The sequence below is a fragment of the Ascaphus truei genome, chromosome 7 (genome assembly GCF_040206685.1).
Source record: "Ascaphus truei isolate aAscTru1 chromosome 7, aAscTru1.hap1, whole genome shotgun sequence".
Classification (NCBI taxonomy): Eukaryota; Metazoa; Chordata; class Amphibia; order Anura; family Ascaphidae; genus Ascaphus; species Ascaphus truei.
Window position 1 is genome coordinate 78,342,450 of NC_134489.1, and position 23,744 is coordinate 78,366,193.

General features: G+C 44.1%; 1 protein-coding gene across 2 annotated transcripts in view; it reads right to left on the minus strand.

Moving 5' to 3' along the window:
• The window catches only part of XIRP2 (xin actin binding repeat containing 2), a 217,077-nt gene that overhangs the window by 92,923 nt on the left and 100,410 nt on the right, over window positions 1-23,744 (minus strand). For both annotated transcript variants that reach the window (XM_075609168.1, XM_075609166.1), the window contains exon 2: window positions 11,269-11,419. In XM_075609168.1, the coding sequence (XP_075465283.1) occupies window positions 11,269-11,419 (151 nt within the window). The remainder of the gene's footprint in view (window positions 1-11,268; window positions 11,420-23,744) is intronic.

A 23,744-nucleotide genomic window follows, 5' to 3' on the forward strand; every position in this document is an offset into this window, starting at 1 on the left:
CTCAGTGCCGGATCCACAAAGCTGTTGTGACCCTTATTACCATAATTTAACGTCACTTTAAATTAGGTTAATGTTAATGGTGTATTTCTAAAGGATAATAACACAATCATGTCAAGTCATGTTTTCTCCCCTAAAGAGCATAGCGTTAACTATAACGGCTATTAGTAATCATTACAAGCAAACGAGGCTTTACCATTAAAAGCCCACATCCACAAAAGTGCACTGAGGTTAACGCGGGGACTTTACTTTACGTTAGTTAGGTCATACCTAAAATTGTCGTTACATCTGAAATAGGGCTTTTACAGGGTTTTGATGGGTCAAATGCCACAGTAAAGCATGAGTTAAAGCAGCAATACAACAGCAATACTACATTCCTCACCTTTATGACTTCTTTTTATATGTAAAGCATGTGACAATGTATAATTCTACATTCTTACCTAAACTGACAATCGTTTGGTGCTCCTGTAATAAATCTATAAAAATCCTGATTGTGTGCCTAACCAAATGGCCGACTTCTAACTGTGTGCTGCAGTCTGTGAAATGCTGCAGCTGATATGTAAAATTATATTACTAAGTGTAACACATTAGTGTTACAGCTTTCAGAGTAATAGACAGTCTGCTGTTTGGAACACAGCAACAGATCTGTTTGCTGCCAAAGCACAGAGCTCAAAAAGGTGTGTGTCAAGGCCTGTTTCAAAAGAGGAAGTGGGTATGACTTTATAAATGGTTGCTATAGCAACCAAAGGATGAGAAGTACATTAAATCATTACAAATGGCATTAGGAGTTTAAAAAAAACGCAGACAGTATTATCTAATACTACAGTACTGATTTATTTAAAAAAAAAAAACATGTAGGGTTTTTCACGGTTTGCTGTTTTAACTAACATTTCTTTCTCAACTTGAGTTTAACACGTAGCTCAGTGTCTGGATCAAAGTAACGCTAAGGCAGACATAACTTGACATTATTGGAAGATAATGCAACCCTATGCTAATGAGATATAGATGGCCATTATTTGTGCATATAATTAGCTCTGAGGATACATCAATATATGAATATATTGTCACCTCATGAGCCCTGACTTAATGGAGCTTTGAAGATCTCGGCATCAGTTATATAATACTTTCTCACCATTTTAATCGATGCATCATAACTATGAGGATAAAGGCTATGATTATGGTAAAACAAATATGTTCCTACCTCCTCTGACTGTATAAATCGTCCCCTTCTACCCACCTGCCAGTATATTTTATTTCAAACTGCCTAGCCTCTCTCCTCATACTTTGGCAATTTATTTTGGTCAGACCCTCATCCTATAGAGCAGTGGTTCCCAACAGGGCCGCCAACAGATTTCCTGGCACCAAGGACAAGAGTTTCGACCAACATTCCCCCCTCTCCGCATGTATTTCTCTCCCCTCTCTGTCTCTCACTTTTCCCCTCTCTTCATCACTCAATTTCAACCCTCATTCCACTTTCTCTTCCTCACTCCCTCTCTCCTCTCACACTCCCCCTTCCGCTATCACTCGATTAGCCCCCTCTCACTCAATCCTGCTCCCTCAATTACCCCCTCCTCACACTCATTCCCCTTCCCCCTAGCCACACACGTAAACACAAAATACCCCTCTACACACAATCCTTCCAATACCCATTAAATCCCCCACAATGCCCACACAATCCCCCCCACAGTAATCACCCCTCATAATACCCACACAATCCCTCCCAACAATAATTACCCCCAACAATATACCCCCCAAAATGAAAAACAACCCCACAACACCACCCACAAAATACAAACAACAATACCCCCCTCCCCAAATACAAACAACACTACCCCCACATATGCAAGTAACACTACCCCCTCAAATACAAACATTACTACCCCCCCAAATACAAAAAACACTACCCCCCCAAATACAAATAACAATATGCCCCCCCCCCCCAAATACAAACAACACGCACTTACCTTGGGGGTGGTCGCTGGCCTCTGGTGCCTCGCTCTCCCCAGCTGCTACAGGCCTCTCTCCCATGCCAGGCCTCCTACCAGGCCTGCCTCTCTCCCATGCTTGGCCTAACTCTCCCGCCAGTGTACACTGGAAGCTGGGCTCACCCAGATGTTTGGCCCAGCTTCTGGAATGCACTGACGGGAGAGGCGCCGTGTGTGGGAGAAATGCAGGCCCAGCAGCCGGGGAGAGCCAGGGTCCGACAGCAACCAGAGGCCCAGCAGCCGTATGTGGATGTTGGATCCGGTCTCTGGTCAGGCCCAACTTCCAGTACCGGCCAGGCTCCACGCAACCACCGGGCCCGAGACAATTGTCCAAGCTCTCCCCCCTGTTGGCGGCCCTGGTTTCCAACTCCAGTTCTCAAGGACCCCTAAAAGTCCAGGGTTTAGGGATATCCCTGCTTCAGGTAGTTTGATCAAAATGATTGTGCTAATGTCAGGATATTCTTGAAACCTTGACTGTTAGAGGTCCTTGAGGACTGAGTTGGGAACCACTGCTATAGACCAGGGGTGTGAAAACTGGGGGGTAAGCCCCCAAGATTTTCTGGGGGGGGGCGCAGCAGTTATAGAGGTCCCGCGCTCTCCCCCAAGGCATTTAAATTAAATGCCGGGGGACCGCACAAGGCTTCTGTAACTAACTCACCTTGGCTTCCAGCGTCACGTCACCATGGTAACCCGGCATCATATGACGCTGAGCGGAGGGGGGGGGGGCAAGCAGGGGAGGAGAGAAGGCTGGGGGAAGAGGGGGGAAAAATTGCGCAACCCTGCTATAAACCATAAGCCATTACTAGACATAATTAAGGCCAAAAACTGGATACTGTGAGATTCTGTTTCCCATGTGTCCTGCACTGTCATTACATATGTAATAATTAAGTTTTGGCTTAATACGGTAGCTTTGCTGATTTAGGCTCAAAAGCCAATGACAAAAACAACTATCACATAGGATAGAAGCTATTACTAAAAACACTGGCTATTCATGTTTGCTATTGGTGATCAGAATGTTGAACTACACAGATTCTTAGCAGTACACAAAGTAAAATCAAATTCATAGACTTAAACATAAAATAAACCAAGGTGTATAATAGCAAAAATAACTTTCCTATACCAGATACATAAGGTCCTGCTACTCTGTTGAATATGCTTGGCTTAACCTCAGAGCCAAAATAGTCTGGATAGTTGTTACCTACAGGTACATGTAGAAACATCCAAACACGGGTTCTTACGCATACAATAAATTATTCCTTTTGTTACTGTATAGAATACATTTGAATGAATGACTGTTAACGATCCCCAATCAGTGACTATTCTATAGTGATTATAAGCAGGTTATGGCTCATACCTAACTGAGGAAACAAGGTATCAGCATGTTTCTAAAACTGAAGTAAGAAAGGAGCAGTCTTATTTCTTCTTTTTAGCTAAAAAGTAAACACATATCCCTCAATATGTTGCCAAACTCATCTTAAAACTGTACACAGATTTAATCTGGTAAGTGCCTGCTTGCATATTTTAATATACCACAAAATCTATGCTTGATTCATAAAGGACTCTTTTAGTATATATAATGCTAATTAGAATTTTTATTTGGTAATTGCCCTTTTGTGTCTTTTTTTTTTTAGCGTATTTGTCCTTACAATACTGAACTAATATATGCACTGTTTTAGTATCTACTGCAATGCCAGTAAAGGAATGCATGCCCCATAAAATAATGTTCAAGTCAATGTAGAGCCGCACTATACATTTGTATTTGGTTACTGCACACTGGGGGCGAGGCCAACAAATGTTAGACATTTACATTTTTATGGTCAGCATCCAAGCCCAGAAAGTGAACTTCAGTCCTAAATATCTGTACAACTGTGAGTAATACAATTCTGGTTTTGTTTTTGTGTTTTAAAAAAAAGATGTTGGATCCTTTTCTATACAAAAAATATTCAAAACTTACTTGAACTCTAAGTTAATGACACGCCCTTGCTCAGCCTAGGTTTGTAGGGTGGTGCATAGCTGGTTATAGAGTTGTAGAAGAAAAGATAACTGCTCTGGATGCACTCAGACCCCTCTAGTAGTGATTACTGAGTAATAACTCGATTAAACTAAATTACAACATTTTAATAGATCCAGTTAAAACTATAATTGTATCAAAACAATACAAAAACAGAACACTAAAAACCTGCTTCTGCCGGTAGTTAGCCAGTTAGTCTGTCTGGTACTGGCGGCAGTTAGCCAGTTAGTCTGTCTGGAACTGGCGGTAGTTAGTCTTTCTGGTACTGGCGGTTGTTAGTTTGTTAGTTTGTCTGGTGCTGGCAGTAGTTAGTCTGTTAGTCTGTCTGGTACTGGCAGTAGTTAGCAAGTTAGTCTGTCTGGTACTGGCGGTAGTTAGTCTTTCTGGTGCTGGCGGTAGTTAGTTTGTTAGTCTGTCTGGTACTGGCGGTAGTTAGTTTGTTAGTCTGTCTGGTAATGGCGGTAGTTAGTTTGTTAGTTTGTCTGGTACTGGCGGTAGTTAGTCTTTCTGGTACTGGCGGTAGTTAGTTTGTTAGTCTGTCTGGTACTGGCGGTAGTTAGTTTGTTAGTTTGTCTGGTACTGGCGGTAGTTAGTTTGTTAGTCTGTCTGGTACTGGCGGTAGTTAGTCTTTCTGGTACTGGCGGTAGTTAGTCTTTCTGGTACTGGCGGTAGTTAGTTTGTTAGCCTGTCTGGTACTGGCGGTAGTTAGTTTGTTAGTCTGTCTGGTACTGGCGGTAGTTAGTTTGTTAGTCTGTCTGGTACTGGCGGTAGTTAGTCTTTCTGGTACTGGCGGTAGTTAGTCTGTTAGTCTGTCTGGTACTGGCAGCAGTTAGCCAGTTAGTCTGTCTGGTACTGGCGGTAGTTAGTCTTTCTGGTACTGGCGGTAGTTAGTCTTTCTGGTACTGGCGGTAGTTAGTTTGTTAGTCTGTCTGGTACTGGCGGTAGTTAGTTTGTTAGTCTGTCTGGTACTGGCGGTAGTTAGTTTGTTAGTCTGTCTGGTACTGGTGGTAGTTAGTCTTTCTGGTACTGGCGGTAGTTAGTCTGTTAGTCTGTCTGGTACTGGCGGTAGTTAGTCTGTATACTGTATGTATCAAAGAAGGGAAACATTAGGATCCGAGTCGTGTCTGATACAGATAGCGCAGTTAAGCTAAATGGTGTTGAATAATAGGTAAGTATCTCCGTTGGTACATTTTTTACTGCATATCTGCCTGATAAATTTTGACTAAACAATAGGTAGCAATGTAGCCCAGCAATAACACCTTGTTGCTGTATAAATAGAAACAATAGTGTGGCACTAATGTATAAGCAGACTAATTCCAGACTGTTCAGTATAGAGATTATAGCAGTAGGATAAGGATAGTTTGCAACACAGGTACTGTGCATCTGCATATGATAGTATATTGCTACGTGATAGATGGTTACTATCTAAAGCACTAGTCTGTGTAGGTAAAGAAGGATCCCTACACAAAACAAGTATATTTCCTGTAGCCATGGCTTTGCTTCTGCCCCCTGTCATGTAAGTCCTGGTAGCTGCAGGCTGTGGCAGACTATCATCTTGGGTTTTCCCCATCCTCAGGCAGGCTCCCTGAGTGACAGAGGAGGAGGTGGAACTTGGTCTGTGTGCAGCCAATCCGGGTGCAGACCTTGTGCCCTCCCCCTCTGCACTAGGGGGGAAGCCATTCCAAATTATAGTCAGTCCAAGTCTCTCCCTCAAGGGAGTGAGACGTGCCTGAGCCCCCTCAGGGGGGCTGAAGAGAATACCAAGCAGGCTTGGGAGGCCTCAATTCTGCCAGGTGGCCTAGGCACCATCCAGAAGCCTGGGGGCTTGAGAAAGCATACTACCTCTGTTGTATAACATCTGCAGTGGAGGAATAAAGAAGCCCTTTTGTTTTATATTGCCCTGTCTACGTCTCAGTCTATAGGGTACGGGTATGAGAGATATGTTTCACAGTGGGGACTATCTCCAGTACACCTGGAGCCTGCTGTGAATGGAGGCGTTGCACCAGATAAGAATCAAAGGATAATGACAACCGAAAGCTTGTCCTGTTTCCCCATAACAACGCGGACCCTCAGCATGTCCTGGAACCTAACAGGTTTGAAGCACCATATCACCAGTAGCAAAGGCCTGATCTCCCAGGGAGGGGGGGGGGGGGGTGAAAGCAGCGCTACAGTCCCTTAAATAATATCTGGGGTATAATATAATTTAGCTAAAATACCCTCAAGTTATTACTCAGTAATCACTACTAGAGAGGTCTGAGTGCATCCAGAGCAGTGATCTTCTTCCACAACTCTATTACTTCAACTCTAAGTTCAGAATCTGTGTGTAAACAAAGTGATCATTTTGACCTTGTCCATGGCAAGGTGGCTACAATATGTACAGTCAATTATTTAATTGTCATTTAAAGTTTATATTGTACATTTTGGGCTCTGTTCGCCTATTCAACGTGACATTAAAAGATAACGCCCATTAATCATAACGCAGAATTCACTAAAGCAAATAACATGATGTTAACCATGGATTTACGCCTGTAAAAATCATGGTGTTATTTATAACAGCTGTTATTCTAAATGATGTGCCAGTTAGGAGAAATGGAGACACTCTTGACTAATATACCACCAAATAAATGAACCTATGCGCCATGTGGGGAGGTACCTGTGAGCACACCTGAGATACCTGTAAGATATACAGTACTAATATTAATTATTTGAATATATTTTGTATATGTGCATATTTCCCAGGTTTCTCAGGTGTGTTCACAGGTCCTGTATCTCCCCACGTGGAGCATAGGTTAGTCTATTTGGAGGTATATAAGTCAATGGATCTTCTATATTGGTCACCTTCTAGACCTCACTCAAAATACAAATGTTGCTTGTGTTACCTTATCATCAAGTACTGGTTTGCTCTGAACGAGGGGCCATATGCTTTGTTGATCTAAAGTTCACCATAAGTATGGAAAACATTTTCACAATAAAGGCAAATTTCAGAAAAGAACAGAATAAAACAACTGACGGATTTCACTAAAGCATGAAATATTTTGAAGTATAGAGTTATAGATTTCCCCTCATAACTTTGACTCACGTTTGATTTCATTTTAAATGGTAAAATGTTTCCCTTTTCCATCAGTAGCCCAAAATGTTACATTACCATACAGTACTTCATTAAAAACACGGTATTCAAAGGCATTTCAATGCTGACTATTTTAGTAACTAATAATTTTTTTGTCTCCAAGTCAACTTTGCAGGGATGTACAGGTTGTAAACATCACTGGCGCATATGAAGGTAGAAATGGTGACTTCATACATATAAATGAAGGAGCAGCCTCCAGGGACAAAAAGGAATGGCTTTCCAGTGATGGCAACAGCTACTTTAAACTTTTATGACCCTAGCCCTGACTTTATGTGGCCATCATACACATGTATGGTGATTGTGTCATTAGTATGCGGAGGGTAACTTTACAAGGCAAAGGAAAGGACACACTTTATTTTATTTAACTACTGTATGCCATACAGATTTTACAACAATAACGTTCTTTTTTTTTTTATATACCCATTAGGGACTCTTAGTAGGAAATAGATCTGACTCCAAATGAATGTACCATATTAATACATATATCATGTATATTTAATTATAACCACTTGCTTCATTATCACCATCTAAAAACATTACATTGCAAGGGAAAAGTATTGGTTACAAAAATAACTCTCACAGCTCGTGTTAGATATGATCATTGCAAATGACTCAACAGTTTCTTATTATATATATATATTTAGCAACCTTCCAATGCAGACTAGTATGCTGTCAGGGGATACAAATATAACTATGACTCTGAAATCACGAATGCTCTATTTAATTTCAAACTAAACTTGTTTTTTTTTTTTTAATAAAGCAATAATCCCACTCAATGTTGTATATCTTTTGTCATCAGAACTGGTGGGAATTTCCTGTAGTAAAAATCACTCATTCCAATCACTCCATGTTCAGTGGAAATTCACCAGGAAGTCCCAGAGCAAATAAAAAAGCAAATCTGCTAATCAATCGATAAGTGGAACACTAGGCATCATAGCAATATAGCATTCCTCTCATTCTTTGACCACTTTGATTTCCCATCGGGGTTGGGAAACTCCTGTGAGATTTCTTTTCAAACGGTGATGACCCAGTAAAAACAAATTAGTGGTTCTGAACCAGGGGACCCTCCCCACACACATTGACATTCAGAAATGATGGCGGAATAGTTTGCAATTAGCCATTGCTTGACATATTTGGAGGCTGAGATACAAGGATTATTTGTTCCAGCTACCATCACCTCCTTTCTTCTATCACTCTCTCATTGATTTATCATATCGAGAAGGTAGAAAGAGTGCGTGTCCGGAGTACAGAAGTTTGTAGGGTTGGTTCTTGCCACGGCTAACATAGCACTTTGTAACTTTTGGAATTTTACCTCTTCTCTCTGTACCACACATAGGATTTAAAGATGTTGGGAAACATTACTAAGTGGCTCTATTCCATATAACAGTGGTGCGCAAACATGGGGGGGGGGGCGCCTACAGATGCCCTGCGTTCTTCCTCAAAGCATTGAAATTAAATGCCAGAGATCACGCGCAAGGTCTCTGTAAGTTCTTTTACCTTGTTGCTGGCGGTTTCTGGCGATGCGTCGCCATGGCAACGCGGCATCAAATGACGCCACAGGGTCACGTGACATCGTGATGCCAAGACGCCGGAGACAATGTAAGGAGGGGGAACTGCGAGCAGGGGGGGAGAGCAGGCATTGGTGCAGAGGAAGAGGTTTGTGCACCTCTGTCATAAGACACAAGACACTTCACAACCTTTTCACTTCAATCCGCTGTATATAAAAGTTATTCTGACTGTTAAAATCCCACGGAAGCATTTTGGGACAACTAATCTGTGCATAAAATGTGGATTATAACTTTTTTTTAAAATATTTTTCTTTATTGGTGTCCTTTGAAGCACTTACAAGTAGACCATGGTATAACATTCACAACATAGTATGACAATTCGTTGTAAAATACAGGCACATGGCAGTGAGATATTCTGAGACACACAATAAACCTTGTTTTTCCCGTTATCAGTGGTGAAAAGAGGGGGGATGACGAGGGACGGGTGGATAGTTGGGAGCGACATGGGGAAAAAGAGGGAGAGGGTGGGGTGGAGGGAGGGGGGAGGGAATTGTGGTGTGGAGGGGCGCATCGGCCCTCGTCCACAAGGGTATTAGTGTTGGAGCAGGGCTTGCGTTAGTGTCGGGGCCCCCGACCCCGGCCAAGGTTCCCAGGTTTTATAGAATTGAGGCATTCTTTGCCTCAACATGGCTGTCAGTCTCTCCATATTCATAACCCCGTCTATTCTTTTGATTACTGTCCGCCTGGAAGGGGCCTTAGCTTGCTTCCAGGCCACCGCGATGCAGCATCTTGCGGCCGTTAGGATCGCCGAGGAGAGTCTGGCTATAGGGGCGGGGAGGTCTTCAATTGGTTTTCCCAGCACGTACGTCAGGGGGTCCAGGGGGACCTATAAATCCAAAGTTTCAATTAGGAGATTCTGGATCCTGATCCAGAACCTCTGGATCTCCGGGCATGTCCACCAAATGTGGGGCATGTCCCCCCGGATTATAACTTTTTAAGCGAGTAGTATTGTAAAAGTCTGTCCCAGCTCACATTTGAAATAATATGGTGCTTTTCATAGAAATATTGCAACTTTGTGAAATGTTTGACTAGGAGAATCACTGAGAACAGTGGAAGGATTGTGTTTTTTGGCAAATACACTTGATTTGTGGAGGATGTGAGGCTATACAATATATGTGCGCTTCACTGCCATTTTTCATAGGTGCCTGGGGAAATGTCTGCTGTATTAGTGACATGAGGAATGATCCTGTGATATCTGAAGGTTTATAATTACTATAAAGCATTGATTTCCCCTGTCACTTCATTTTGTTTTGTTTTTCAAAATGAAGTTTTTATTCAATTTGCAAGTAATCGCTGACTGCAGGAACCCCAGATTTGGATCAGAGTAAACCCCACTATAGCCTGTGGGAAGTAAGCAATGGGTATAAATGGGTGATGCACAGTAACTATTACAAATAGTCCCTTATTGAAACTCAGATCAACTGATATTTGAGGCCACTGTACACACTAAAGCAGGGGCGCGCAAACATTTTGCTGTGCCCCCCCTGTCTGCACCTCTCCGTTCTGAGCCCCCCCTCCTTACCTTGCTCTTCGTCAAATGACACCGCAGGGTCATGTGACCCGCAGCATAATTTGAAGCGTGCGACGTCACGTCACATGACCCCGCGCGTCATTCGACACTGCGTTGCCATGGACACGAGTGATGCCAGCAGAGTCCAGGTAAGTTTTAGAGTTGCATGGGCCTCCCACGATCCCCCGGCATTTAATTAAATGCCCCGGGGAAGAGGACAGGGCCTCTGCAACCGCCCGCGCCCCACCAGACAAATCCAACGCCCCCCGCTTTGTGCACCGCTGCACTAATGGACTGATTATTGTTATTGACTTTCTCTTTTCTTCCTACTGTACATATAGTATAGTACCCACTTCAAACCGTAAATGGACCAATCTGTGTGCTACAACTAGACCTTGTCAGCTGTTTTCCTCAGAAAATTAATCATAACATGAATCAAAAAATCTTCCATAGACACAATTCAGCGTGTCTATGGCATTCAGCGTTCTGTACTTGCCTTTACAAACAGTTCACCGTTCAAATGTATTTCCTTCTACTTTCAATAACACTCACAGTGTAATATATTAGATTTTTGAATAACTTTCCAAATACTTGAAATATTCCTAAGAAGAAATACATGCTGTATTAAACATACTGTATGTACTGTATGAGAAATGTTTATAAAATGTACTGTAGTTCAGACTACTGACATACCTATAAACACCCTTTTCAAAAAATAAAGCAGTTACATGGGTTTTATGGACAAACAAAAGCAAAAACTTGTTTAATTATCTTTCTCCTATATAGATCATTCTTATAATTACTCTTCATTACTGCATGTGTATGGTAGGTAAAACACACACTCTCAACGAGAATAGGTCTTTATGAACATTCTACAACCAGCTCAAAATAATGTTTTGCACGTCGACAAATTAACACTCTTGTTTCTAAGAAACAGATTCTGTTTTTCACTCACACATTTCAATAAATACCAAAGGATATTCAATTCTCGTCCTCGATAATATTTCTCTACAAGGTATGCAAAAGGTATGGTATGCAAAAGAGAAAGAAGATCAAAGTATATTGCTTACCTTCTGAGGTGCTGTTCTGGCCATGTTCTGACATCTTGTTGCTAAATGTTTTGCCACCTTTCGTGCCAGAATCTTTTGTGGAAATGCTGGAATGGCTCCCAGGCTGTTTCTTGAATGTTGGTGACCGTAAACTTCTCTCAATTTCAGCTTCCTGTTAGTAGATATAAAGGGGATGTTTGTTGAAAGTTATCAGTAGGAAACAGATGCAGTTTTCCTAAGGGTGTCTACTACAAAAGTGATGTTTTCCAGTACACCACTAGCTACATTTCTGGAAATTGGATACCTAAAAAAAAACTGAAGTTCAACTCACAATATACTTACAAATAAAGAATGGCATGTTTTAAAAACAGTTAATATATATGGGTTTTTTTCAGCATCATTTTTATATGAAGGTTTTATCTTAAATTGATTTCTTATCTGCATGGGATTTTTAATCTGCTTTTTAGCATTGTACATACACAAAAGAGTATTATAGATTGTGTTTTAGTGATATACAGTATATGGATGTAAATTCTCTCCAGAGGGCTTGCATAGACTGGAAACTTGGGTAGGTAAACGGCAGATGAGGTTTAATACAGATAAATGTAAGGTCATTGTTGCAGGGTATATGCAACTACACACGCGGGTTTCTTGACAAGGCTTATTTATTTAGCCTTAAAAGATATACAGCACACAATAAACAAAAATAGCTTTTCATTGTATTGTATTGTATGTCTTTATTTATTTATTATATGTAAAAATCAGGCAGCTACCCTTTTCTATGCAGTAGCTTACTCCTCTCTCCTCAACAGCCAGCCCCCATGTGTCTACAGCCTGGGGTTTTAACACACCTTGATTAGGCAGCTGGGATCCAACTAATTGTCCTGAGGTTCCCAGCTGAAGTTAACCTAGTCACTGCTGCACTGCAGACTAGACATAGGTTTTCCAGGCATATAGCTGGTGGCTTTTATTTACCCTGTCACAGTCATGCATTTGGGAAACAACAATAAACAGGTGACTTACAAATGGGGGGGGGGGAATGGGGGAAATGGGGAAAATGTAGTAGAATCCTTGATGAAGAAGGATTTAGGTGTACTGATAGACAGCAGGCTTTGGCAATAGTGCCCAATATCATGCAGTAGCTGCCAAGGCAAATATGATCTTATTTTGCATTAAACGGGGAATGGATTGAAGGGAACTAAGAATAATTATGCCCCTCTACAGTATATTAGTAAGGCCACACCTTGAATATGGAATACAGTTTTGGGCACCACTCTATAAAAGTGGGACTATGGAACTAGAAAAAGTTTAGAAAAGGGTCACCAAATTAATAAAAGGATGGGAAACCTGACTTATGGAGGAGAGGCTAGTTAATTTAGATTTATTTACATTAGAAAAGACATGTCTAAGAGGGTAACTATATACAAATATAGTATTATATTATATAGGGGCAATACATCGATCTTTCAAAAGAACTATTCATTCCAAGAGTAGAATAAATTACATGGGGTCATCCCTTATGGTTAACATATGCACAGTCGGTGCTCGCTCACTGCACATGCGCAAAGAGCGCTTCCTGGCCGCTCATGCGTGATTGGTGTTTGGCGCTCATGCAAATCCGCAATCGGTACTTGCCTACCACGTATGCACGGTCGGAGCTTGCCAATCGCACAGGCGGCAATCGCTGATCGTGTATGTGTAGCAAGCAGCATTGAAAACCAGGACAGCACCCCAAAATGTTGGGACAGAGGTCTAAAAACCGAGACTATCCCGGCTAAACAGGGACGTCTGGTCACCCTACTTAAGTTTGGAGGAAAGGTGATTTCACCAGCAACAAAGGAAAGGGTTCTTTAGAATATGGGCAGTTTATATGTGCAATTCATTACCCATGGAGACAGTGATGGCAGATACAATAGATATCTTCAAAAAAGGTTGGGCATCTTTTTAGAATGGAAATATATACCGGGATATACCAAATAAGTAAACATGGGACGGATGTTGATCTAGGGAGAAATCTGATTGCCATTATTTGGAGTCAGGAGGACATTAACTTTCCCCTAATGATACAGCCTTGGATGATGTTTCCCTGAGGTTTTTTTGTTTGCCGTCCTCTGGATCAAAATACTGTAAACACAAATATAGAATAAGTAATCTGAATTTAGCAAAAGTTGAACTTGATGGACATATGTCTTTTTTCAATCTCATCTACTACGTAACTATGTACTATAACATTTATTTATTTATAAAATATTTTACCAGGAAGTAATACATTGAGAGTTACCTCTCGTTTTCAAGTATGTCCCCCCACGAGGGGGATTGGGTGGGTATGTTGGCAATAGGCTTCCAAATCCTATATACATCCCCCCCAGGCTATCCCCATTGGCTTTCGTCTTTCGTTTTTTCATTCTACCATGTGAGGAGAGAAGAGCAGCAGCACATTCCCGGAACGCAAAGAGTCTTATTATATTGGAACCAAGGACAAAACTCTGCGTTAGGACACTGTGATTGCTGGGGGTTATTTGATTAACCCCAACGGACCAGAAAAGTCTTTGCACATTCACAGAAGGATTGGGGCTGGCAATTTGTGCACTTGCAAAAGGACAACATTTTAAAAGACAATCTTCTGGTGCTTTGCACCTTTCTGGACATTATCCTCTGTTTCTCTACCCGCAAGTGTAATTATTAAGTTTATTCTGCAGTTGTCGTGTGTTTGCCTATCAAGGGAATAAATCTCAGTTTATTTTGCTCAACCTGTTCTGCTCAATCAGGATCCACGAAATATAAATGTGTTATTAAATGCGTCTCCCGTGACAAGTGTTTAAAACTGGTGATGCACATACTGTATGTGGCATATAGTTTTGTTGAAAGTGATAAATGATGATTATATATATATATATATATATATATATATATATATATATATATATATATATACATACATTTATCAATGTATAACTAGGGATAATCTGCATTGTTTTACATATTCTGCTTCCATTACTCACCAGGATTTATTTACGATATGCCTTAAAATTGCCAACAAAAGATCCAAACTGTCTTTACTGCTATTATAACTGAAACTTGGCTCTCTCAGTCTGACTCTGCACTGGAAGCAGCCCTCTCTTATAGTGGTTTTCTTTTTCCCACACTCCTCACAATGATGGCAGGTCTGGTAGCGTAGGGCTTCTCCCGCTCCTTCTCTGCCGCTACTGGTCCCTTCCTATGCCTCCCTCTCTTTTCCTTCATTAAAGGCTTACATTTCCAGATTTTCTCCCTTCTCCAGGTGACTGTTATCTAACGGCCACATACCGCTACTTATCCTCTACCTCTACCACTTGCCCTCATGACTCAATTACCTCCCACCTACTCAAGCCGCTTGCTTCCACTTTAATCCCTACACTCACGCATATTTTCAACTCCTCCAGTTCAGCTCTGGTAGCTTTCCCATCTCCTTCAAGCATGCAACAATTATACCCACTGTGTGCTAAAAAAAATAGCAATCTTGACCCTACCTGATCTCTAACGATTGCCCTGCCTCCCTTCTGCATTTTGCTTCTAAACACCTTGAGTGCCTTGTATTCTCTCACTTTCTCTATTTTCTTTACTCCTCTCCTAGACTCTACAATCTGGCTTCTGCAGTGCTGACTCCACCGAAACAGCCCTCACCAAAAAACGAATGACCATCATGCTGCCAAAGACCAAGGTCATTGCACCCTGCTTATATTACTCGACCTCTCTAAAGCTTTTGAGTCTGTGGACCAACCTCTTCTCTTTTACATTCTCCTTATTGTTGGTATCCGTAACAGAGCTCTATCTTGGATTTATTTTTAACTCCTACATTGTACTTTCAGTGTCTTGTGCTCTAAGACCTTTTCCTCCTCTGCCAATTTCTCTGTGGGTGTACCTCAGGGGTCTATCGGGAGCATCTTCTCTTTTCTCTCTGCACACTCTCTTTAGGTGACCTTATCACATCTTGTGGGATAAAAAAGCACCACACAATTGTACTTTTCAACCTCTGACCTAACACCTGCTGCACATCTCAGCAACATCATATTACAGCGGCGTCACATTGTCATGGCAACGTGATGCCGCTACGTCGCTGAGATGAAACGATGCCGAAGGAGAAGCCAGATAAAAAGGTAAGAGACACTTACAGAGGCCCCACACTCTCTCCCGGCAATCAGTTAAACTGCTGGGGGGAAGAGCAAGGGGCCTCTGTAAGCTCGGGGCTCGGTGCGATGGCACAGACGCCATCACCATCAAGCCGGTCCTGACGGCGTTATATAAATAAAGATATACATTTGTAAAACGCAAACAGTACATCATATTTTTAGATGAGCTGGAAATTGTGGAGTCTTGTACTGCCTGAACTCTTAAGTATTAGAGATGAACCAGGTTTACTATATACCAAGTGTAAGATACCAAATGCAACACAATCGGCTAATATTGATTAAGAAAGAAAATGCTATAAATGTGTATTATCTACACAACACAAATGTAATTTTGAATCAGGTGTAATTTGAGACATTTACACGTATACCTATAACTTCGCTTATTTCTTTGACAGACACCTAACATGTTAAAATGACACTATAAATAGATATTATGCATCTCTAGGCAGGACTGCAGAAAAGGTTTTTTTTATATATATATATATATATATATATATATATATATATATACTGTATATATTTGATATAATATTTATATTTTCAATGATATTGCTTGGTCTGCAGCTTTAACTTCAGATCAAAAATACTTTGCTAAAGCACTACATTTGCGAACACACGTGCTGCTTTAAAGCATAACAACTACATCTGAATCCTTATTCCTTGGGGAACGACGATCTTTGATTTATCCTTTGGGTTTTAAAGACCGTGTATGGTAATTCATTTACCTGTGATAGTACCATCGGGGCACTATCACAGTTAAATGAAGAAACCCCAGTGTTTGCAAATACATTGACCACGTCCAATGTTTGTGTGTTTGTGTTATACTGTAGTAATAAATGTTTACTGCAAGGATAAAATTACATAGATTTACCCAACTTTACTGCAACATATTCAAACAATTTTACATTTATTTTAAGGGAGAGGAGTAATAAGAAGGCTAATTGTTCCATACCAATATGACTTTAACATACACAACCATTAGGGAAAATGTCACCCACTGTTATATGCCGAGTCTAATAAATCTGCTACAGTTCTATTTCTTAAAAAATATACTAGCATCAAAGTTTGGCTTCTTTTGCAGTTTCACATTTAAATGTGTTCTTTTCCCAACCATGGTTGTTCCTGCTGTGCTTTAATGTGTCCTTTGTTGTGCTCAGGAAGAGGTTTCATGTGTTTGCAAAGATCATGAAGTGGTAGTTCCTTTTAAAGATGCAGTTCTAAAGCAAATTATGATTTATTATAATACACATTCATCTTCTGGCTGTGAGCAACAACAGTGTCAAGGTGTTAAGGGTTGTGAAGAGCAGCAGTGAATCAAAGTAAAATAACCCTTTGGCTTATATTTTCAATGATTATTTTATGTTCTGGTAGAACCAAAAGACGAGCACAAGGGATGAGAGGATGGATATTGAAAGGGAAATTTAGGAAGCATAATTACTTAGAAGTGCAGCTTAGTTAATTAGTATGATTGGATGACCCATTTCCAGTAGGTATTTAGTAATAACTGGATGGTACTTGCACACAGATGACACCAAGGTTCTTATTTAGGTTCCAGGATAGTGGCGTAATAGAAACTGTAAGAACATTAGTGATCCACACTCAGTGTTATTGCTTAGAGCAGCAGTGCGAAAAGTTGGGGGCGCAGGAGATGTTTCTGGGGGGGCGCGGGCCGTTGCAGGGGCCCCGCGCTCTTCCCCGAGGCATTAAAATGAAATTCCTGGTGCTCACGTGAGGCCTCTGCAACGCTATTACTTACCTTGACTCTGCCGACGTCACTCATGTCCATGGCAACGCGGCATCATTGTTCGTATGGCATGAGATCACCCCAGTCAATTATTCCTTTTCTTCAGGTCATTGAATGTGTTCCTTTCCCTTCTCTGCTTGAACAGCATAATTAATAACTAATCAAGTCTTAGGGCCATGACAATGCGGCATCAAATGACGTTGCGGAGCCACGTGATGTTGTGTTGCCATTGAAACGCAACGTCACCTTCGCCAGATACAAGGTATGGGGGGGAGAGCAGGAAGGGGGCGCTGACAAAAAAGTTTGCACACCCTTGATGCACCCCTGATATAAGCTCCAACCCTATAACACTACACTACAGTATGTAAGTACAATCAACTTTATCTGGAAAAAGTTGGTTCTCATCTGCCTTAATTCCATCATGCCTTATACCCGCATGCATTATTAATTTCACTGTATTTACACTTTTAATTAATCCTATTAATTTTATTAAATGTAATTTCTCTCTGAATATGGAGACTTGCTTTTTTGACCTTTGGAATACAACACTGGAGAAAATACATATTATTGTACTTGGATCCATACTCTGTCATACTGTGTTAATACTGTACATCTGTAATAGAAATGAGCACTTACTTTACATGGCAGTTAGGGGTTAAAGCAGAGTTACAATTTTTGGTTCTGCCACATTAACCGAAGCAAATATAGACACATATAAAAGTATGGTTGACAGCCTACTCATAGATCCAACAGAGAACTTTAATTAAACTACCGACACCTGTACGTTTCAAATACACAAATATTTGCCAATGGTGTTGAAGGTTGTTCAGCGGGGAGGGACCTAGAGTAGCTGTAGTTCCAGTGGTGGGAGACAGCCCAGGGCCATGTAGGACATGCAGAGGGGAGTGGGCCCACGCAAGCTTCGGAGGGTACTTTTGTGGAAGTTAGATCAGACTTCAGCATGGTCCCAACTTGCATACTAGGTCGGCTAGGCCCCTCGGCTCTGACCCTGTTGTCAGCCATTCATCCAACACAAACATACAAAGAAAAAGACATACGAGCGGTGTTCACCCTGTGTATGCGCTAAACAAGACATTAGATATACATACAGAGGCAGAGACAGACTGCTCCCCCTAAGCCCGTGCGTATAGTGCCTGCGCCGGGCGACGGCGATGTCGCCCAAAACAAATGCATTGCCGCCGCTTGCGCTTAGAGAAAGTGCAATGGCGACAGAGCGATGTCGTGTTGCGAATTTTGGAAGCTGGCAATATTTGATTTTTCAAGGGCTGTCGCCTCATGTGACAGCCCCTGAACTAATCAAATGCCAGTAAGCCCGCAACGCCGCCGCAAAGCAAAATATAACTTTCAGTAGTGGTGACGGGTGACATCACCTGTCCCTTCGCGTCGCCCGTCACGGGCACTATACGCGCGGCCTTACATTATTTCTATTATACTCCCCCTTCACTCTGTGTCCTGTTTGTAGAGATGAGCTCGGTTGCTCTGGTCTTTAATCACCTGTCAATGACTCCCCAGCATCTCTGTAGGTCTTACGATATTGAAGAGAGGGAGCTGCAAGGGAGTCACTGACAGGCTGTGTCTCCTGATCAGAGATCAGCATGACTGAGTTTGGCTCTGTAGGCAGGACAGAGTGTGATGAGGAGGTTTAGTCACATAGCTTTGGGAGGCACTAGGAGCCATTTGCCGGAAAGAGGATAATAACAGCCTGCCATTGTCCGATAAGCTGCTTTTATGCACCCAGTAATAATAATAAAAAAGTAAAAACGCCTTGCGCACAGTTTTTACCCCACCTCCCCAAAGTTAGTTGGTTATATGTACATAATTTGCACACAGGAGGTAAGCTACAAATATTTTTTGAGGGATTTGTCAGGGTGATCACATTTTCTTGCTGATATGGTAAAGAAAAACACGAGCAATTAGAGGCATAAACTATATTACTGTAAGGAATCGGGGGCCACGTCCCTTGCGGCGTTACTCCTCCTTACCCACTACCAGTACTGCAGCGGCTGCTGCCCCTGCCCCCCGTCGCTACCCATGCCGCCGCCTAGTGCATACCTTGAACTCTGCCGTCGCCATCTTGGATTCTGGCACTGGTGTTACAGACTCTCAGCTGTGCTCCACTACTTCCTGGTCTCTCAGCCACTCACGAGCAGCTCCTCGACACGCCTCCGCCATGCCCCTCGTCCGGATTGGTCACTGTTGCTTTAAATATCCTGCTTTGCCTTCACTTCCTGGCTGAGCATAGATCCTTATGGGATGTTACCTGTGTTTCTGCCACAAGCCCTGTTCTTTCGTTACGTATCTCTGTTTTTGTTCCAGTTCGGTGTACTCGTCCAGTTTCCTCCAGGCCTGCTGCTGCTACGCTGAGTTCCTGGTTCTTAGAGACCTGCTTCTTTTGCGCTGTAACACGGGGTTACTAGTGCTGCCTGGCGGTGTGCCCATTGCGGTCAGTCTTCCCTCTCCTAGACCGGCGCCATGGGTCATGGACGCCACTCGCGTAAACCTCGTTCCCGACCTGCAGCGATTGCGCTGACGCAAAAGGACCAGCTTGATTTCCTGTTGCTGACTCCCTGCTTGAACTACGACTACCCAGATATCTCCTACCCCGACTCTGGCTTGTCCAATAACTATACTGTTATCTCCAGTTCTGAACCCGGCCTGTTTGACTATGAACTGCGCACTCCGGACCAGTCTGCGCGGTCTATGGTCGGTGATTTCATAACCCAGCCTCAGCCCCGCGGTCCGGTCCCGGTTTGTGGCGAGCACAATCGTGACAATTATGTTCATTATTCATTATAATGTTGCTATTGTTCGCTTCTATAATTGCTCTTTCACTAGTCATGAAGTTTAGAGGAGACATTAAACGAGGATTACCCACAGCTTTCTAGTGGTGAATGAGGAATCATTTTCTTTATTCCTCTGCTACTTTTTCTCTCAGTTTACATTTGAACTTTTTGGCCTACGATTGTCGATGAGGTAAACATAGCCGTTTATTTCTATTAACAGAATTTAAATGTCTATAGTCAGTTACATAAAAATCCCATTTTTCTTCCTTTCACTTGAAACTGGTAAATAGACTGTTTCTCTGTGGAAGTTTTTATTGATTCCCATGAAAACATATACAGTACCATGGGGAAATATTCTCTACTTTCTAGTACAGGTGCAGTATGAAATCCATAAACACACGCCAGTCCAAAAGCATTATATTGGGTGTTTGACTGATAAATTTTTTTCTTGAGGAGTAAAGTATTTTAAGTAATACTTTGCATCACAGGAGTAGGAATTCAATAATTGAACAAGTATTGATTATAGATGTCAATTTACCGGGACTAAATCTACACTCCTTGCTGTTTGTAGAGGACAAGAATCCATAAAACCAGTTGTGATGTTTTCTAAAGGAATAGGGTGCTGTATTGTTGTACCCAGTGACACAGAAATGGGAGTTAATAAATTATAATTAATGATGAAAGACAGAAATCCAAATACATTTATATGACCAGGTTGAGAGACGGGAGTTGAGATTTAACTGACAAGGTGAATTGTTGTCTGCATGAACCATTTAGCTGTAGTTCAGTGATTTCCACTTACAAGTTGCTCCTTTTTTCTTTTGATTCCATTGTGAATTCTATTATTGACAGCCCCCTCAGAAAGTCTGTACAAAACATGTGGGCACATTTCCGTGGGTTAATAAAAAAACTTACTAGTTTTAATTTTTTCCGTTTTAAAGAAAAAAAATTTGCGCTACTATCTACAATGTGGAAAACAAAGACATTGGTGTTGTGCTGATTAAGATAACAATGTCAATTTGCTGAGATTGAATAAAGATGAACACGGTAGACTTGAAAAAAAGGTCTTCTAGGTTTTGAACGATCTGTACACTACAATGTAATCTATGAAGAACTTTTATATATGATGCTATAAAATACATCACAACCTACAACATATCTGCACCTATTATGGTTACTAGAACTTTGTACTATAGTATACATTCATTAATTATATGTAAAGTATGGCCTTATAATTTAACAGAAGAAGAGGGTCGATGTGATTGCTGATTATTTATCAGCCGCTGTGGTGACTATTTTTATACAGATATATATATAGATTTTTATATATATATATATATATATACTATATACTATATACTATATATATATATATATATATATATATATATATATATATATATATACACACTAGGTTTGCAGCAGAGTTTACTCCATATATATATTGTAAACACTAGTCCAATAGAATAAATATATCAAATAAAAAAATATATATTTTTTTAAATTATGTTTTACTAGCTGATATACCCGGCGTTGCCCAGAGGCAGGGAGGGAGGGCGTGAAAGGCAGGAGGGGGGGCGTTAAAGGCGGGAGGCGTGAAAGGCAGGAGGGGGGGGGGGCGTGAAAGGCAGGAGGGAGGGGGGCGTGAAAGGCAGGAGGGGGGGCGTGAAAGGCAGGAGGGGGGGCGTGAAAGGCAGGAGGGGGGGGGCGTGAAAGGCAGGAGGGGGGGGCGTGAAAGGCAGGAGGGGGGGGCGTGAAAGGCAGGAGGGGGGGGCGTGAAAGGCAGGAGGGGGGGGCGTGAAAGGCAGGAGGGGGGGGGCATGAAAGGCAGGAGGGGGGGGGGCGTGAAAGGCAGGAGGGGGGGGCATGAAAGGCAGGAGGGGGAGGCGTGAAAGGCAGGAGGGGGGGGGCGTGAAAGGCAGGAGGGGGGGCATGAAAGGCAGGAGGGGGGGGCGTGAAAAGCAGGAGGGGGGGCGTGAAAGGCAGGAGGGGGGGGCGTGAAAGGCAGGAGGGGGGGGCGTGAAAGGCAGGAGGGGGGGCGTGAAAGGCAGGAGGGGGGGGGCGTGAAAGGCAGGAGGGGGGGGCGTGAAAGGCAGGAGGGGGGGGCGTGAAAGGCAGGAGGGGGGGGGCGTGAAAGGCAGGAGGGGGGGGGGGGCGTGAAAGGCAGGAGGGGGGGGCGTGAAAGGCAGGAGGGGGGGGGGCGTGAAAGGCAGGAGGGGGGGGGGGAGTTAAAGGCAGGAGGGGGGGGAGTGAAAGGCAGGAGGGGGGGGCGTGAAAGGCAGGAGGGGGGGGCGTGAAAGGCAGGAGGGGGGGCGTGAAAGGCAGGAGGGGGGGCGTGAAAGGCAGGAGGGGGGGGCGTGAAAGGCAGGAGGGGGGGGTGTCAAAGGCAGGAGGGGGGGGGGGCGTGAAAGGCAGGAGGGGGGGGCGTCAAAGGCAGGAGGGGGGGGCGTCAAAGGCAGGAGGGGGGGGGCGTGAAAGGCAGGAAGGGGGGGGCGTGAAAGGCAGGAGGGGGGCGTGAAAGGCAGGAGGGGGGTGCGTCAAAGGCAGGAGGGGGGGTGTGAAAGGCAGGGGGGGTGTGAAAGGCAGGGGGGGCGTGAAAGGCAGGGGGGGTGTGAAAGGCAGGGGGGTGGGGCGTGAAAGGCAGGGGGGGTGGGGCGTGAAAGGCAGGGGGGGCGTGAAAGGCAGGAGGGGGGGGGCGTGAAAGGCAGGAGGGGGGGGCGTGAAAGGCAGGAGGGGGGGGCGTGAAAGGCAGGAGGGGGGGGCGTGAAAGGCAGGAGGGGGGGGGCGTCAAAGGCAGGAGGGGGGGCGTGAAAGGCAGGGGGGGTGTGAAAGGCAGGGGGGTGGGGCGTGAAAGGCAGGGGGGGTGGGGCGTGAAAGGCAGGGGGGGCGTGAAAGGCAGGAGGGGGGGGGCGTGAAAGGCAGGAGGGGGGGGCGTGAAAGGCAGGAGGGGGGGGCGTGAAAGGCAGGAGGGGGGGGCGTCAAAGGCAGGAGGGGGGGCGTGAAAGGCAGGGGGGGCGTGAAAGGCGGGGGGGGTGTGAAAGGCAGGGGGTGGGGCGTGAAAGGCAGGGGGGTGGGGCGTGAAAGGCAGGGGGGGTGGGGCGTGAAAGGCAGGGGGGTGGGGCGTGAAAGGCAGGGGGGGGGCGTGAAAGGCAGGGGGGGGCGTGAAAGGCAGGGGGGGGGCGTGAAAGGCAGGGGGGGGCGTGAAAGGCGGGGGGGCGTGAAAGGCAGGGGGGGGCGTGAAAGTCAGGGGGGGGCGTGAAAGGCAGGGGGGGGCGTGAAAGGCAGGGGGGGGGCGTGAAAAGCAGGGGGGGCATGAAAGGCAGGGGGGGCATGAAAGGCAGGGGGGGCGTGAAAGGCAGGGGGGGTGTGAAAGGCAGGGGGGGGGCGACACACACACACACACACAGTGTCACACACACACAGTGTCACACACACACACACACACGTCACCTAGAGCGACACACACGCGACACCTACCTCTACTTCCGTCCGCCGCCATCTTAGGCGCCGCGGGGGAGGAAGGGGTTTTTTTCCTGCCGCCGCCATCTTAGACGCCGCGAGGCAGCTGCAGCCTGCCTGGCCGCTGCCTGTTCCCCCGCCGGGGATGGAGATCAGCGGAGCGGAGGGAGGGGAGAGGTGAGCGGAGGGAGGGGAGAGGTGAGCGGAGGGAGGGGAGAGGTGAGCGGAGGGAGGGGAGAGATGACGCGAGGCAGCTGCAGCCTGCCTGGCCGCTGCCTGTTCCCCCGCCGGGGATGGAGATCAGCGGAGTGGAGGGAGAGG